The 13,318-nt window shown below is 38.5% G+C and overlaps 2 protein-coding genes across 4 annotated transcripts in view; one reads left to right on the top strand and one right to left on the bottom strand.

Moving 5' to 3' along the window:
• SPATA16 (spermatogenesis associated 16) overlaps positions 1-13,318 on the bottom strand; it is a 277,669-nt gene that overhangs the window by 248,846 nt on the left and 15,505 nt on the right. For all 3 annotated transcript variants that reach the window (XM_024995427.2, XM_002684936.7, XM_005201702.5), the window contains one exon: positions 3,055-3,670. In XM_024995427.2, the coding sequence (XP_024851195.1) occupies positions 3,055-3,576 (522 nt within the window). In that variant the 5' untranslated portion in view covers positions 3,577-3,670. The remainder of the gene's footprint in view (positions 1-3,054; positions 3,671-13,318) is intronic.
• On the top strand, positions 6,136-7,362 carry LOC781410 (histone H2B type 1-C/E/F/G/I). The gene has a single exon (XM_059890514.1). The coding sequence runs from the start codon at positions 6,566-6,568 to the stop codon at positions 6,944-6,946; it is 381 nt and encodes a 126-aa protein (XP_059746497.1). The 5' UTR covers positions 6,136-6,565; the 3' UTR covers positions 6,947-7,362.

Genomic DNA, 13,318 nt, shown 5'->3' with positions numbered 1-13,318 from the left:
AAGCAGAACATTCCTAATGGATTTATTAGATGAATTGGAAATTATTGTGTCTATTAATAGTCACAAATTTCTAGTGCCTTTCCCCAGTTTTTACTTTTTCTTTTCATGGTCTTACCTTAAACCACAAGCAGCCTTCTGTGTGTTTCTACAGCCTGACTCTGTACCTGTACCACTCAGATACTAAGCATTTTGTATACCTCACAGTGCCCTCCCCCCATATAATAATCATAGGAGTGTTGCTAGTTATCCTTCAACAGCCATGTCCAGTCTCCCCTTCTTTATCAGTAATAGGACCCCTGAATGTTAGAGCCATTGGGAATCAAAACTGTATTTTTCAGCATTTCTTGTAGGTCTGTGCAGCCACATGACCAAATTTGGGTCAATATAAAAAAGTGGAAATGGTGTGTGCAACTTCCCTTGAAGTATGCTTAGGACACAATGTGACTCTTTCCTTCCTTTTGCCCTTTCCTGGCTGGTTAGAAGGTGGGCATGATAAAACCAACAGGAGCTATCATTTTGGATCCTGAGGTCACAGCCACATCTTTAGGAACAAAATAGAATCTGGTACCTGACGATCATACTGTACCAGTCCTTGACTACCTAACACTTATGTGAAAAAAAACAACTCTCTTGCTTTTGACACAGGTATTTTGGGTTTTTGTCATTTGCAGCCAAACCTAATTCTAACTTCACACACTGAAATAGTCATTGATGCATTTATCTTTCAGGTGTGATCCTTATCATTATGCCTTGGTCTCTGTCATTCATCCTATCTTAGTCATGGTAGGACCTAAAGAAAAGCAACAGATGCATTAAGTAATACCTGAGAACACTCAGTATGGAAGCAATTCAATTCAATAGAAGTTAAATTCAGGAGAGGAGAGTTAAAAAGGTTAAATATCTTTTCTATTCCTAGTAACTGTGGTTTATCAAGAGACATTCTAGGTAAGATTTCAAAAGTTAACTCCCAGGATAATTAGACAAAAGCTAGACCAGATGTCTAAGCTAAGTTTTGGTCTCAAAATAATTACCTTTGTTAATTACCAGTAATTAGTGTCAGCATCCAACACTTTCCTAAAAACCCTTGAGAGAGGGGGAGTTTGGGGGGGAGAGAGAGAGAAAGAGAGAGGGAAAGACAAAGACAGAGAATGTGCACAACAGAGTCAAAACACTTAAGCATATTCCAGTACAGTTACACATCTTGGGGGTCATTAAAACTGGATTCAAATTTTACAGTTTTGAACACTGGGATTTATGGGAAAAAATGGATATTTTCTTCTAGTTAATGCAAATACCTTTTGCTTCTCAACTAGACTTAATTTGTAGTTTATGTTCTTTCTTATTTTATGCCTTTTATCCCCCATTGCCAAAATTATTCTTTTCCTTTATCTGGAAAGGATAAAATTAAACCTTTAACCCTGTAATAATAGAATTACACCTTTAACCCTATCCTTTCCCCAAAAAAATTTTCAGCTGGAAATAGACCTAGCAGAAGTGCCCATGGTTCTTCCTGGCGTCTACACTTAGCTTCCTTTCCACAGTCAATAGCTTCTGGTCTCTAGCTCAAAGAACAGCAGAAGGTTCTCAGTGCTTTGAAAACAATTTGGGGGCATTTTTTACATAGTTCAGAAGTTTACAAAGTGCATCACTCTTCACTTGTGTAAATGACCCTTAATAAGGACAGACGTATTTATAGATGCATCTATTTGTATGCTACCTCATCACTTCATGTCTCTCTTGGCCTTCTTTTTTGTGCCTAGGGTTTCTTTTTCAATATTTAGGGGCACATTTTCTTGTATTGTTCATTAATAACTCATTGTAGATGCAGTCATTTTTAACCTGTGACTAAGACTGGAAGTAACACTTTACTCTTTAAATCTTTATCACAAAATCTCACATTTGACTCCTGCACATGGCCCTGGTTCCATGGTATAATAGTCATGCCTTAATACCATTTCCATTTAACTATTTACTGGTTTGTCTCCCTCACAGACTGTTAGAGGCAAGCTACCATGTTGTAACTCATTTTTTATATCTCCAGTGGCCACCAGGCATATATAAAATGCATTGAAATTTTTTTTGTAATTAATAAAATATGCAGTCACCAATATTGCCAAGCCAATGGGAGTTCTAGCTCCACACTTTGGTCCTTTTATAAGTTCAGTGAGTCATGAGATGGTGCATTTCTTCCTGTGACCTTTTTTGAGTTTTATTCTTACATCTATTTTAGCCCATGGGCTAAATCTTTATGCCAAAATATTGATCAACTTACCTGCTTAGAGAGAAAAATAATTATTCATAAAGCTCACAGGAGGGGAAGGGAAGTAAAGTTTGATGGTAAGGTGAAAGGTGTTATTTTGTTTTTTTAATCAGTATTATGCATAAATTGGTCTTCCCTGGTGGCTCAGAGGTTAAAGCGTCTGCCTGCAATGCGGGAGACCTGGGTTCGATCCCTGGGTCGGGAAGATCCCCTGGAGAAGGAAATGGCAACCCACTCCAGTATTCTTGCCTGGAGAATCCCATGGACAGAGGAGCCTGGTGGGCTACAGTCCACGGGGTCACAAAGAGTTGGGCACAACTAAGTGACCTTACTTATTATGCATAAATTATCAGCCCATGCTAAAAGTAAGATGGTTATGTTTAATCATGAAGACTACATATCAAAAGGGGATAATATGTATACTCATTAACTGCCTATTTCTAGGGAATCTATATTCTACTCACCACTACCGTATTGAAACTTTAAGGCTTCTATAGGTGTACATTAAAATTGCAAAACCAACTGCATTTTAATATATGTTACTATTCACTGCAGTGTTTGTTAGGGAAAAGGCATGAAATATGCTTTTGGGCTGAATTCTATATGTTGAGTGCACACAGGCATATTAATTTGCAGGCATATTGTATTGGTATAAACTGAGGACTGAAAAGTCCTGATATTCAATATTTTCATACTGTATTTTCATTACAGTATGATCAGAGTGGCTCACAGTAATCACAACTTTCCCTTTTACAGCTTACTGTCACCAATCTATGCTCTCTCTTACCCCATACCTCCAGTGCTGTTCTGAACTGTCCTGCTGCCACGGCATATTTCTTCTGTCTGTAGCAAGAACTGGCATCCTTTAAGGCTACCTGAAGCCATTTGTCAATCTGAGGCAGAACGCTGAAATTAGGTTCATGCAAAGGGTCCGCTATTTCAGCAGCTCGGCATGTTGGCCTATTCCCAGTGGACGGATAGGACTCCACAAACTCATAGCTCACTTTCTCTTCATCAACATAGACCAGCTTCACCTCCACATCCATGATATTCTTTAAGGGTATATGAGGCAGGGGCATGGTGATCAGCAGACTGTCAAGTTCTATTATCTTTGCCTCTTTCTTTCCAGCTGGCTTTTCGTCACCTTCTGCCTTCCGTTTAAAGGCCACTTTCTCTAAATCATTGCTTTGTTTTTCTTTGAGACTCTTTGCCATTTTTATTCTTTCAACTGTGATTTCCACCTGTTTGTCTGCACAGCTTTTCTTAATCTCTTGTGACATTTCCAGGATGCTGGGTGGGTTTGCTAAAGTGGACATTTTGTTGCTGTGTTTATCTTTGGAACAAGACCCTATTTATTGTATTCTCCAAGCTCCTACTCTTCCTGAGTCCATTGATTGCCCCTTAAAACACCTGAAAGGGGGTGAGAATAAGAAAAATAATTAAAACAAAATTTTGAAATTCCAGTGGTTTTAGTCAGACTATAGTTAAATTCATTGAAAACGCTGTTTAATTCATTGTAGGTATTCATCACTTTAAAACTGTATAGACATCATCTGCTGACTATTTTACTAGAGAAGTGTATGTTTCAGTCTCAAAATTCCCCAAGAATTCATTGAAAACACATTTAGACAACGTCTTTAAAAATAGTCATCTATAGCTGAACAACACTGAATGAATATTTTTATGGGGTGCTCAAACTCATTGAATAGGAAAATCTTATACATAACCACTGAGGAAAAAAAAAAAGACCTAAAAAAAAAACTATCTTGATCTTAATTTCCTCAGGAAGGCAGGTGGTCTAGAACTCATTATAAAATATACTGATAACCTGCATAATAGACTTGGGAGTCTAAAGAAACCACAGCTGCCTCCTCTGAAAGGCTTCCAGACACTGTTATGAGCACAATGTTTCCTCAGTTTATTTCTCCTCTTATTAATGGCAATCTCAAGTTTAAACAGCTTTAAAGGTAACTCTTATTTGGCATGGACTTGAAAGCAGAAGAACATGGCATTCACCCTCTCATCTAAAGGAGCCACAGATTCAGCTTGAGTCTACTGTATTCATATTTTGGTAGCAATGGTATCAGGTATCATAGTATATGAAGAGGAGATATGTTCTTAAATTACAGATGTTCAAAAAATATAACTAACAGTTATTTGATTCAAAGATTTCTGCACACTATTTCCACTTCTAGATTAGTTTCAAAATATAAAATGTGTTAAATTAGTAATGGTATAGTTTGGTTGGTATCTATTTTTAAGACTCTTTCACCTATTGTATCCTGTTCTGGAAATAATTCTGTAGGATAAACAGGAATAAGGAACAAATTTTTCAAGGAAACTAAGGGGCAGAAATATTAAGTTGCTTTATATGAGTCATGCTGTTGGTCATTAGGAGAACCTGGATCGCTATTTCCTTCCTGAGACTTCCAGTCACTAACTCCTGGTTTGGAGTACTTCCTCTAAGGCATGCTGTTGTTTAGGATACCTAATAGGAGACTTAGAACACAAAGAGAAGAGAAAATGTAAGAAAGAAGAGCCAAGTATGATAAGATAATAATGAAATAAAAGCTAACATTCTTGCTTCTTTTCAACTACTACAGGATCATTGCCTGACTCAAGATAAAGTCTTGACTAGCTTCTCAAATTTTATGATTTTGTTAATCACAAGATGTTGATTGATGTTGATTATTTTCATTTGTTTGCTTGAAAGACAGATATGCCCCAAAAAACCTTTAAAATGATCCTGAAGTTTGACAACAGTAATTCTTGGCAAAGTGTAGCAAGATACAAAACTGTATATGTGACTGTAACCTTTGAGGCACTTTCCTCCTCCCTACCACACTGAACTTGGGTCATCAGAAATGGTTCAGGTCAAACATGGACACGTCAAAACATCTACTGTGATGACCCGAATTATCTTATAGGAAAGACTGAATTTCAAGTAATTCCAATACCAGCTATCTTGAATGTTAATTTGCAGAAGTTAAACACTAGAAAAATATTTCCCCAGTGAGTTGCACTGATGTATTAGTATATTGTGTCTATGTGGGGGAAAACACCTAAAAGATTAAAAATTTTGCCCTTCTGTGTTATACTCAGTATTGAAGGAGACAGTTATGGCTGAGCATCATTAGACCCATCATCACAGCGTAACTGCATTCAGGAAAGGCCCTGTTTTTCTTTTCCTCTCTTGATTTCACTGCTGATATCCAGTATATCCTTTGAACCACTAATGTGGCTACTCAGGGTAGCGAGGGAAAAACTCTTTACCATCACTCTATCTTTATTTGCTCTTTTATGTCACATATGCTTTGGTTTGAGAAAAGTTAGCTTCAGTCCTTGAATTAAGATCTTCAGTGGATGAAGACTCAAGACATACATCTGTACCAATAAGCTTTTTTCAGTATTAGAGCTATGGAAATGGAAGTAGTAAAACTCCAACGCCATACATGCATTATATGGTTTTTTAAGAGTTTTATAAAATTTTGAGTAAGATTTAAATACCACAAGGTGGCTAAGTTCCAAACTCAGCTTGTTTCTTACCAATACTATAGAAATTATATTTGTGTTCCCCTCTTGTCCAGTACTATCTGCAATGCAAAAGAGATGTGATGCTCTTAAAACTTGTTTAAAGCTCAAAATACCTGATTTTAAGGATCTCTGATTCATATTCATTCTTACAATCAGCTTCAAATATATAAACAGGAAATATGGGCTATTTCAAATTTTAAGCTATTTAAAGATGTTCATAGTATCTCCTGGGTATCTTTTCTAAACTCTCTCTACTTCAAGCATAGTAGCTAAAATATGTGAGATTATATGTAGTTGGTTGTGGCTAGTAATTTTTTTTCAAGATCTTTCTGTGAGGAAAAACATAAATACAGTATACTAACGCATATATATGGAATTTAGAAAGATGGTAACAATAACCCGGTGTACGAGACAGCAAAAGAGACACTGATGTATAGAACAGTCTTATGGACTCTATGGGAGAGGGAGAGGGTGGGAAGATTTGGGAGAATGGCAATGAAACATGTAAAATATCATGTAGGAAACGAGTTGCCAGTCCAGGTTCGATGCACGATGCTGGATGCTTGGGGCTGGTGCACTGGGACGGCCCAGAGGGATGGTATGGGGAGGGAGGAGGGAGGAGGGTTCGTGATGGGGAACACATGTATACCTGTGGCGGATTCATTTTGATATTTGGCAAAACTAATACAATTATGTAAAGTTTAAAAATAAAATAAAATTAGAAAAAAAAAAAAAAGATCTTTCTGTGTTGTTGGGTGTGTCATTATAGACATGCCTGAACCAGTTAAGTCTGCTCCTGCCCCTAAAAAGGGCTCTAAAAAAGCTGTGACCAAGGCCCAGAAGAAGGACGGCAAGAAGCGCAAGTGCAGTCGCAAGGAGAGCTACTCTGTGTACGTGTACAAGGTGCGGAAGCAAGTCCATCCGGACACCTACATCTCGTCCAAGGCCATGGGAATCATGAACTCCTTCCTCAACGACATTTTCAAGTGCATCGCTGGGGAGGCATCGCGCCTGGCGCATTACAACAAGCACTCGAGTATCACATCCAGAGAGATCCAGACCGCCGTGCGCTTGCTGCTACCTGGGGAGCTGGTCAAGCACGCCATGTCTGAGGGTACTAAAGCTGTCACCAAGTATACCAGCTCCAAGTAAATATAATATGCCTTGCCGCTGTTAATGGAGAAGGCAATGGCACCCCACTCCAGTACTCTTGCCTGGAAAATCCCATGGACGGAGGGCCTGGTGGGCTGTAGTCCATGGAGTCGCTAAGAGTCAGACACGACTGAGTGACTTCATTTCACTTCACTCACAGCAGCATTACCTATCTCTTCTGCATTTATTTCACCTCTTGAATACATAAACTTATCTTTACAACCACTTCTTGTAAAAGGTAATTGTTCTCTCTTTCTCCCTCCTTCCCTCTCTCCCTCCACCTCTTTTCCTTCAAATTCCCCTACTCCAGTCTTCCTGTCAGATGTCTGTCCTGTCCAACCCAACTATGCACCTTTTTACTTTGCAAGAAAATTTTATTGGTTTTTCAAGAAACAGGCTTCTGAGTATTTCTTCATCAGTCCTTAAATGTATCTATAAAGATCACAGTTTTGTTTTTCAGTGGAGTTTTTTTACAAGAAACAACAACAAAAATTAAGAAAGAAAAGAAAGTGAAGTCACTCAGTCGTGTCCAACTCTTTGTGACCCCAGTAGCCTACCAGGCTCCTTTGTCCATGGAATTTTCCAGGCAGGAGTACTGGAGTGGGCTGCCATTTCCTTCTTCAGGGGATCTTCCCAACCCAGGGATCGAACCCTGGGTCTCCTGCATTGCAGGCAGATGCTTTACCATCTGAGCCACCAGGGAAGCCCCAAACAACAATAGAGAAGGAAGATATGTACATGGCACATACAGCAATCAGAGGGAAAATATTTGTGACATTTTCAAACATCTGAAAGAGTAAATACCCCAAATTTGTCCAAGAAACACATAATTCAGGTCCCCACAAAAACCAAGAATAAGTATCCTAATGTCTAAAAGTGACCTCTATGTACAGGCTGAAAAAGTATGGCCAACCCAACCAATATTTTTCAGTGTTGTTCTAAATCAGGTGACTTCAGCTTCAGATTTAGAGCCAATTCTTTATAAAAATTGTTGCATGTCTACAAAAGTGTTATGAAACTGTTCACTTACAGCTTTTTTTTTTTTTTTTTAATATACAACACCATTTAAATAATCTGGAATTTAAGGCCTTTTACCAGCTAGCTCAATGTGTGTTACCAGACTTATTTAGCACACCTTCTGCAAACCACTCTGTAGTCAAGCTGAACTTCTTGTTACTACCAAAAAAGATACTTGTTTTCAGTTTGTCTGCTAAGAATTCTCCATTTCCCTGTTCTCATCTCATTCTACCTGTCCAAACCAAGCCAGAAGTTTTCCATCTCTCCCTCCTCAGAATAATGACAGCATTTACAGTCCTATTTTCCACATTATGGTTATATGTGAGTGACTTATTTCTTCCACCAAGCCCCCTAAAAACAGAAATGTGTTAATCTTGACATTAGTTCAGTGCTTTTCATAGAGCAGACATTCAATAGATGTTGATCAGTATGGATTCTGAAAATCAAAGACTAATTTAAAATTTTTAAAGGAAGTAAATTAGATTTTTTTTAAAGGTTTGGTTTAACTTTCTAAGAGTTGTTTCTGAGGTGGTTTTGCTAGATTTTGTTTGGTTTTGTTTTAAATTTGGTCCTGGGTAAAGTACATTTTCTTCTTTGATAGTTCAAGTGAATCATCTACCAACTAGATTTAAACTATCAACCTCTTCAGTTTTTTTTTAGTACTCAAGTTGATTAACATGACATTAGTCAGTGTTCCTAAGGCACTGAGTTACATTTTAATCATTACTTCAATAAAAATACATTTAGAGAAAACTATTAGATAATCATTATGTATATCAACGAGGTATTCACTGATAACATTCTGTAAAAATGCCCATTCTTTCATTTAGAAGACTGTAAAATTGATTTCCTCATAGAGGCCATGTCTTAAAAAACTCCAGCAAATATTGATATGAAACAGAACAATCTTGAAGGTTTTATAATAAATTCAGGTACTAGAAACAAAGGTTAATGTTCAATCATTTCCAGAGGGTAACTGTTGAAAATTTATTCAGTGGATTTTCAACACATTCATTTTTTCTGCGAACATTTCATTAAGCATCCTGTTTTATATGGGAGACTCTATCACTTTATAGATACAATCAGTGGTTTACATGGCTGTTAGTATGACAAATTATTTATTAGCATTTTGATTGAAATCAGCAGCTTAAACATGGGCAATTCAGAAAAAGAGAATACTTAAAAATTTGCTCTCTGAAACATTCAACATCACAGTTGCTATGGTTTTCTTTCTTTAAAAAAAAGAGAAAGGATCTAATTTTAACTTGCTGTTAAATGTAAGAGAGACATTATAAGGAAAAAGCATCTTGCTTGTTAGTCCACCAGTACACCTTGATATTTTAAAAAACACACTACAGAATATTTCTTTGATCCAATAATAATTTATTGGACACCTACCAAGAGAAATGTCCCATGCTATGTGTTATAAAGGAAACCAAGGATGACCAAGACAGGATTCTCGGCATTCTAGAACTCATAACTGGGGGTGAGGGTGTAGGATGGAGAGAGGGATGTATAGGTAAATAACTTCACATAGAGCAGACATTGTCTAACAAGACTGTGAAGTGCTGAAGGGGCAAGAATGCATCACAATCCCCTCCTTTTTTTTTAACTTTTTATTTTGTATTGGAGTTAAGTTCACTTCATTTGCTCAGTCATGTCTGATTCTTTGCAACCCCATGAATGGCAGCACACCAGGCCTCCCTGTCCATCACCAACTCCTGGAGTCCACCCAAACCCATGTCCATTGATTGAGTTGGTGATGCCATTCAACCATCTCATCCTCTGTCATCCCCTTCTCCTCCTGCCCTCAATCTTTCCCAGCATCAGGGTCTTTTCCAATGAGTCAGCTCTTCGCATCAGGTGACCAAAATATTGGAGTTTCAGCTTCAAGATCAGTCCTTCCAATGAACACCCAGGACTGATCTCCTTTAGAATGGACTGGTTGGATCTCCTTGCAGTCCAAGGAACTCTCAAGAGTCTTCTACAACACCGCAGTTCAAAGGCATCAATTCTTCTGCACTCAGCTTTCTTTATAGTCCAACTCTCACATCCATACATGACCACTGGAAAAACCATAGCCTTGACTAGACGGACCTTTATTGGCAAAGTAATGTCTCTGCTTTTGGATATGCTATCTAGGTTGGTCAAAACTTTCCTTCCAAAGAGTAAGCATCTTTTATATTCATGGTGGCATTCACCATCTGCAGTGATTTTGAAGACCAAAATAATAAAGTCTGACACTGTTTCCCTATATATTTGCCATGAAGTGATGGGACTGGATGCCATGATCTTAGCTTTCTGAATGTTGAGCTTTAAGCCAACTTTCTCATTCTCCTCTCTTACTTTCATCAAGATGCTCTTTAGTTCTTCTTCACTTTCTGCCATAAGGGTGGTGTCATCTGCATATCTGAGGTTATTGATATTTCTCCTGGCAATCTTGATTCCAGCTTGTGCTTCCTCCAGCCCAGAGTTTCTCATGATGTACTCTGCATATAAGTTAAATAAGTAGAGTGACAATATACAGCCTTGACATACTCCTTTACCAGTCTGTTGTCCCATGTCCAGTTCTAATGTTGCTTCCTGATCTGCACACAGATTTCTCAAGAGGCAGGTCAGGTGGTCTGGTATTCCCATCTCTCAGAATTTTCCACAGTTTATTGTGATCCACACAGTCAAAGGCTTTGGCATAGTCAAGAAAGCAGAAATAGATGTTTTTTCTGGAACTCTCTTGCTTTTTTAATGATCCAGTGGATATTGGCAATTTGATCTCTGGTTCCTCTGCCTTTTCTAAAACCAGCTTGAACATCTGGAAGTTCACGATTCACATATTGCTGAAGCCTGGCTTGGAGAATTTTAAGCATTACTTTACTAGTGTGTGAGATGAGTGCAATTCTGCAGTAGTGTGAACATTCTTTGGCATTGCCTTTCCTTGGGATTGGAATGAAAACTGGCCTTTTCCAGGCCTGTGGCCACTGCTGAGTTTTCCAAATTTGCTGGCATATTGAGTGCAGCACTTTCTCGGCATCATCTTTCAGGATTTGAAATAGCTTCACTGGAATTCCATCACCTCCACTAGCTTTGTTCGTAGTGATGCTTCCTAAGGCCCACTTGACTTCACATTCCAGGATGTCTGGCTCTAGGTGAGTGATCACACCATAGTGATTATCTGGGTCATGAAGATCTTTTTTGTGTAGTTCATCTGTGTATTCTTGCCACCTCTTCTTAATATCTTCTGCTTCTGTTAGGTCCAGACCATTTCTGTCCTTTATTGAGCCCATCTTTGCATGAAATGTTCCCTTGGTATCTCTAATTTTCTTGAAGAGATCTCTAGTCTTTCCCATTCTGTTGTTTTCCTCTATTTCTTTGCACTGATCACTGAGGAAGGCTTTCTTATCTCTCCTTGCTATTCTTTGGAACACTGCATTCAAATGGATATATCTTTCTTTTTTTCCTTTGCGTTTCGCTTCTCTTCTTTTCACAGCTATTTGTAAGGCCTCCTTAGACAGCCACTTTGCTTTTTTGCATTTCTTTTTTCTTCGGGATGATCTTGATTCCTGTCTCCTATACAATGTCACAAACCTCCGTCCATAGTTCATCAGGCACTCTATCAGATCTAGTCCCTTAAATCTATTTCTCACTTCCACTGTATAGTCATAAGGGATTTGATTTAGGTCATACTTGAATGGTCTAGTGTTTTCCTCCACTTTATTCAGTTTCAATCTGAATTTGGCAATAAGGAGTTCATGATCTGAGCCCCAGTCAGCTCCCAGTCTTGTTTTTGCTGACTGTATAGAGCTTCTCCATCTCTGGCTGCCAAGACTATAATCAATCTGATTTTGCTGTTGGCCATCTGGTGATGTCCATGTGTAGAGTCTTCTCTTGTGTTGTTGGAAGAGGGTGTTTGCTATGACCAGTACATTCTCTTGGCAGAACTCTATTAGCCTTTGTCCTGCTTCATTCTGTACTCCAAGGCCAAATTTGCCTGTTACTCCAGGCGTTTCTTGACTTTCTACTTTTGCACTCCAGTGCACGCTGTCACTTCAGTCCTGTCTAACTCTTTGTGATCCTATGAACTAAAGCCCACCAGGTTCCTCTGTCCTGGGATTCTCCAGGCAAGAATACTGGAGTGGACTGCCATGCTCTCCTCCAGGTAATCCTCCCAACCCAGGAATTGAACCCACGTCTCCTGTGTCTCCTGCATTGGCAGGCAGATTCTGAACCACTAGCGCACCTGGGAAGCTGATGAACACTGTTGTGATAGTTTCAGATGGACAGTGAAGGGACTCAGCTGTATATACACGTGTATCCATTCTCCCCCAACTCCCCTCCCAGCCAGGCTGCCACATAACATCGAGAAGAGTCTAATCCTGATGCTTAGTGGCTTCAGAGTCTGGAACCTAATAGGTCCTCCATACACTTTTGTCACTGAAAGGAGCACATAGGTGAGGTGAGTAGTACGGTAGTATGGTATAATGAACACGCTTCTGTGGGAACAGGAGACTGATGCAGTTGAAGAGACTGGGTTTTGGAAGAGGCAGAATGAGAGGTGTTCCTATACAGGCAATTTTTCTTCTCTTTTATCCAAGTAATCATAAGGAATAGTTCAGCATTATCGGAAGGGAGAATGAATTGGGCTCATGATGCGTATTAAGAAACACAAAATAAAACATACTGTGTAGTGTTATCTGAATAATAATAGCAGCCAACAGGTACTCCCAGTGTAAAAGGTTATCTCACTGGATTATTCCATTTGTTCTCACAACAACTTTTTTGCATAAATATTATTACCTTTATTTTACTAATGAGGAAAGTAAGTGACTAAACAACTTGAGGGATCACCAAGATAATTTAGACCTAAAACTTAAACTTGGGACATTTGATGTCAAATTCCATGACTTTTGAACCACAGGATAATAAATTCCTCTGCATTTCACCACCATTGATTGGGATTTATACTCTTTCTACTTTAAAAAACATTTTTTTCAAAATTTAGTAACAAGGTATTCCACTGTTTTATTGGGTGGACTTTCTATTAAATGGAAAAAGAATTAATTGGCAATTTATGGCTAACAAGTATATGAAGCAGATTTGTTGAGAAAGACATTAGACATTTTTAATAAGATCATTAGTTGCAAGTATATGTATGGTCCTGTTTTATTCCAGAAGTCGTTAAATTCTTAAAACATAATGTGGGCACTACACTTCCATATGAGTGGGGGATTCCAGACTTTAAATTGACAAACCATTTGCTGACCACAGAGTCACCAAATGGTAATAATGGCATCAAAGCAACTGTGCTTCTTTGTACCTGGTACACTGTGAACATCTGCTGTGTTGCATCAGAGACCATTA

Source organism: Bos taurus, chromosome 1, assembly GCF_002263795.3.
Source record: "Bos taurus isolate L1 Dominette 01449 registration number 42190680 breed Hereford chromosome 1, ARS-UCD2.0, whole genome shotgun sequence".
Classification (NCBI taxonomy): Eukaryota; Metazoa; Chordata; class Mammalia; order Artiodactyla; family Bovidae; genus Bos; species Bos taurus.
Note: the sequence above shows the minus strand (reverse complement) of the source record. Positions and strands in the feature narration are given on the sequence as shown.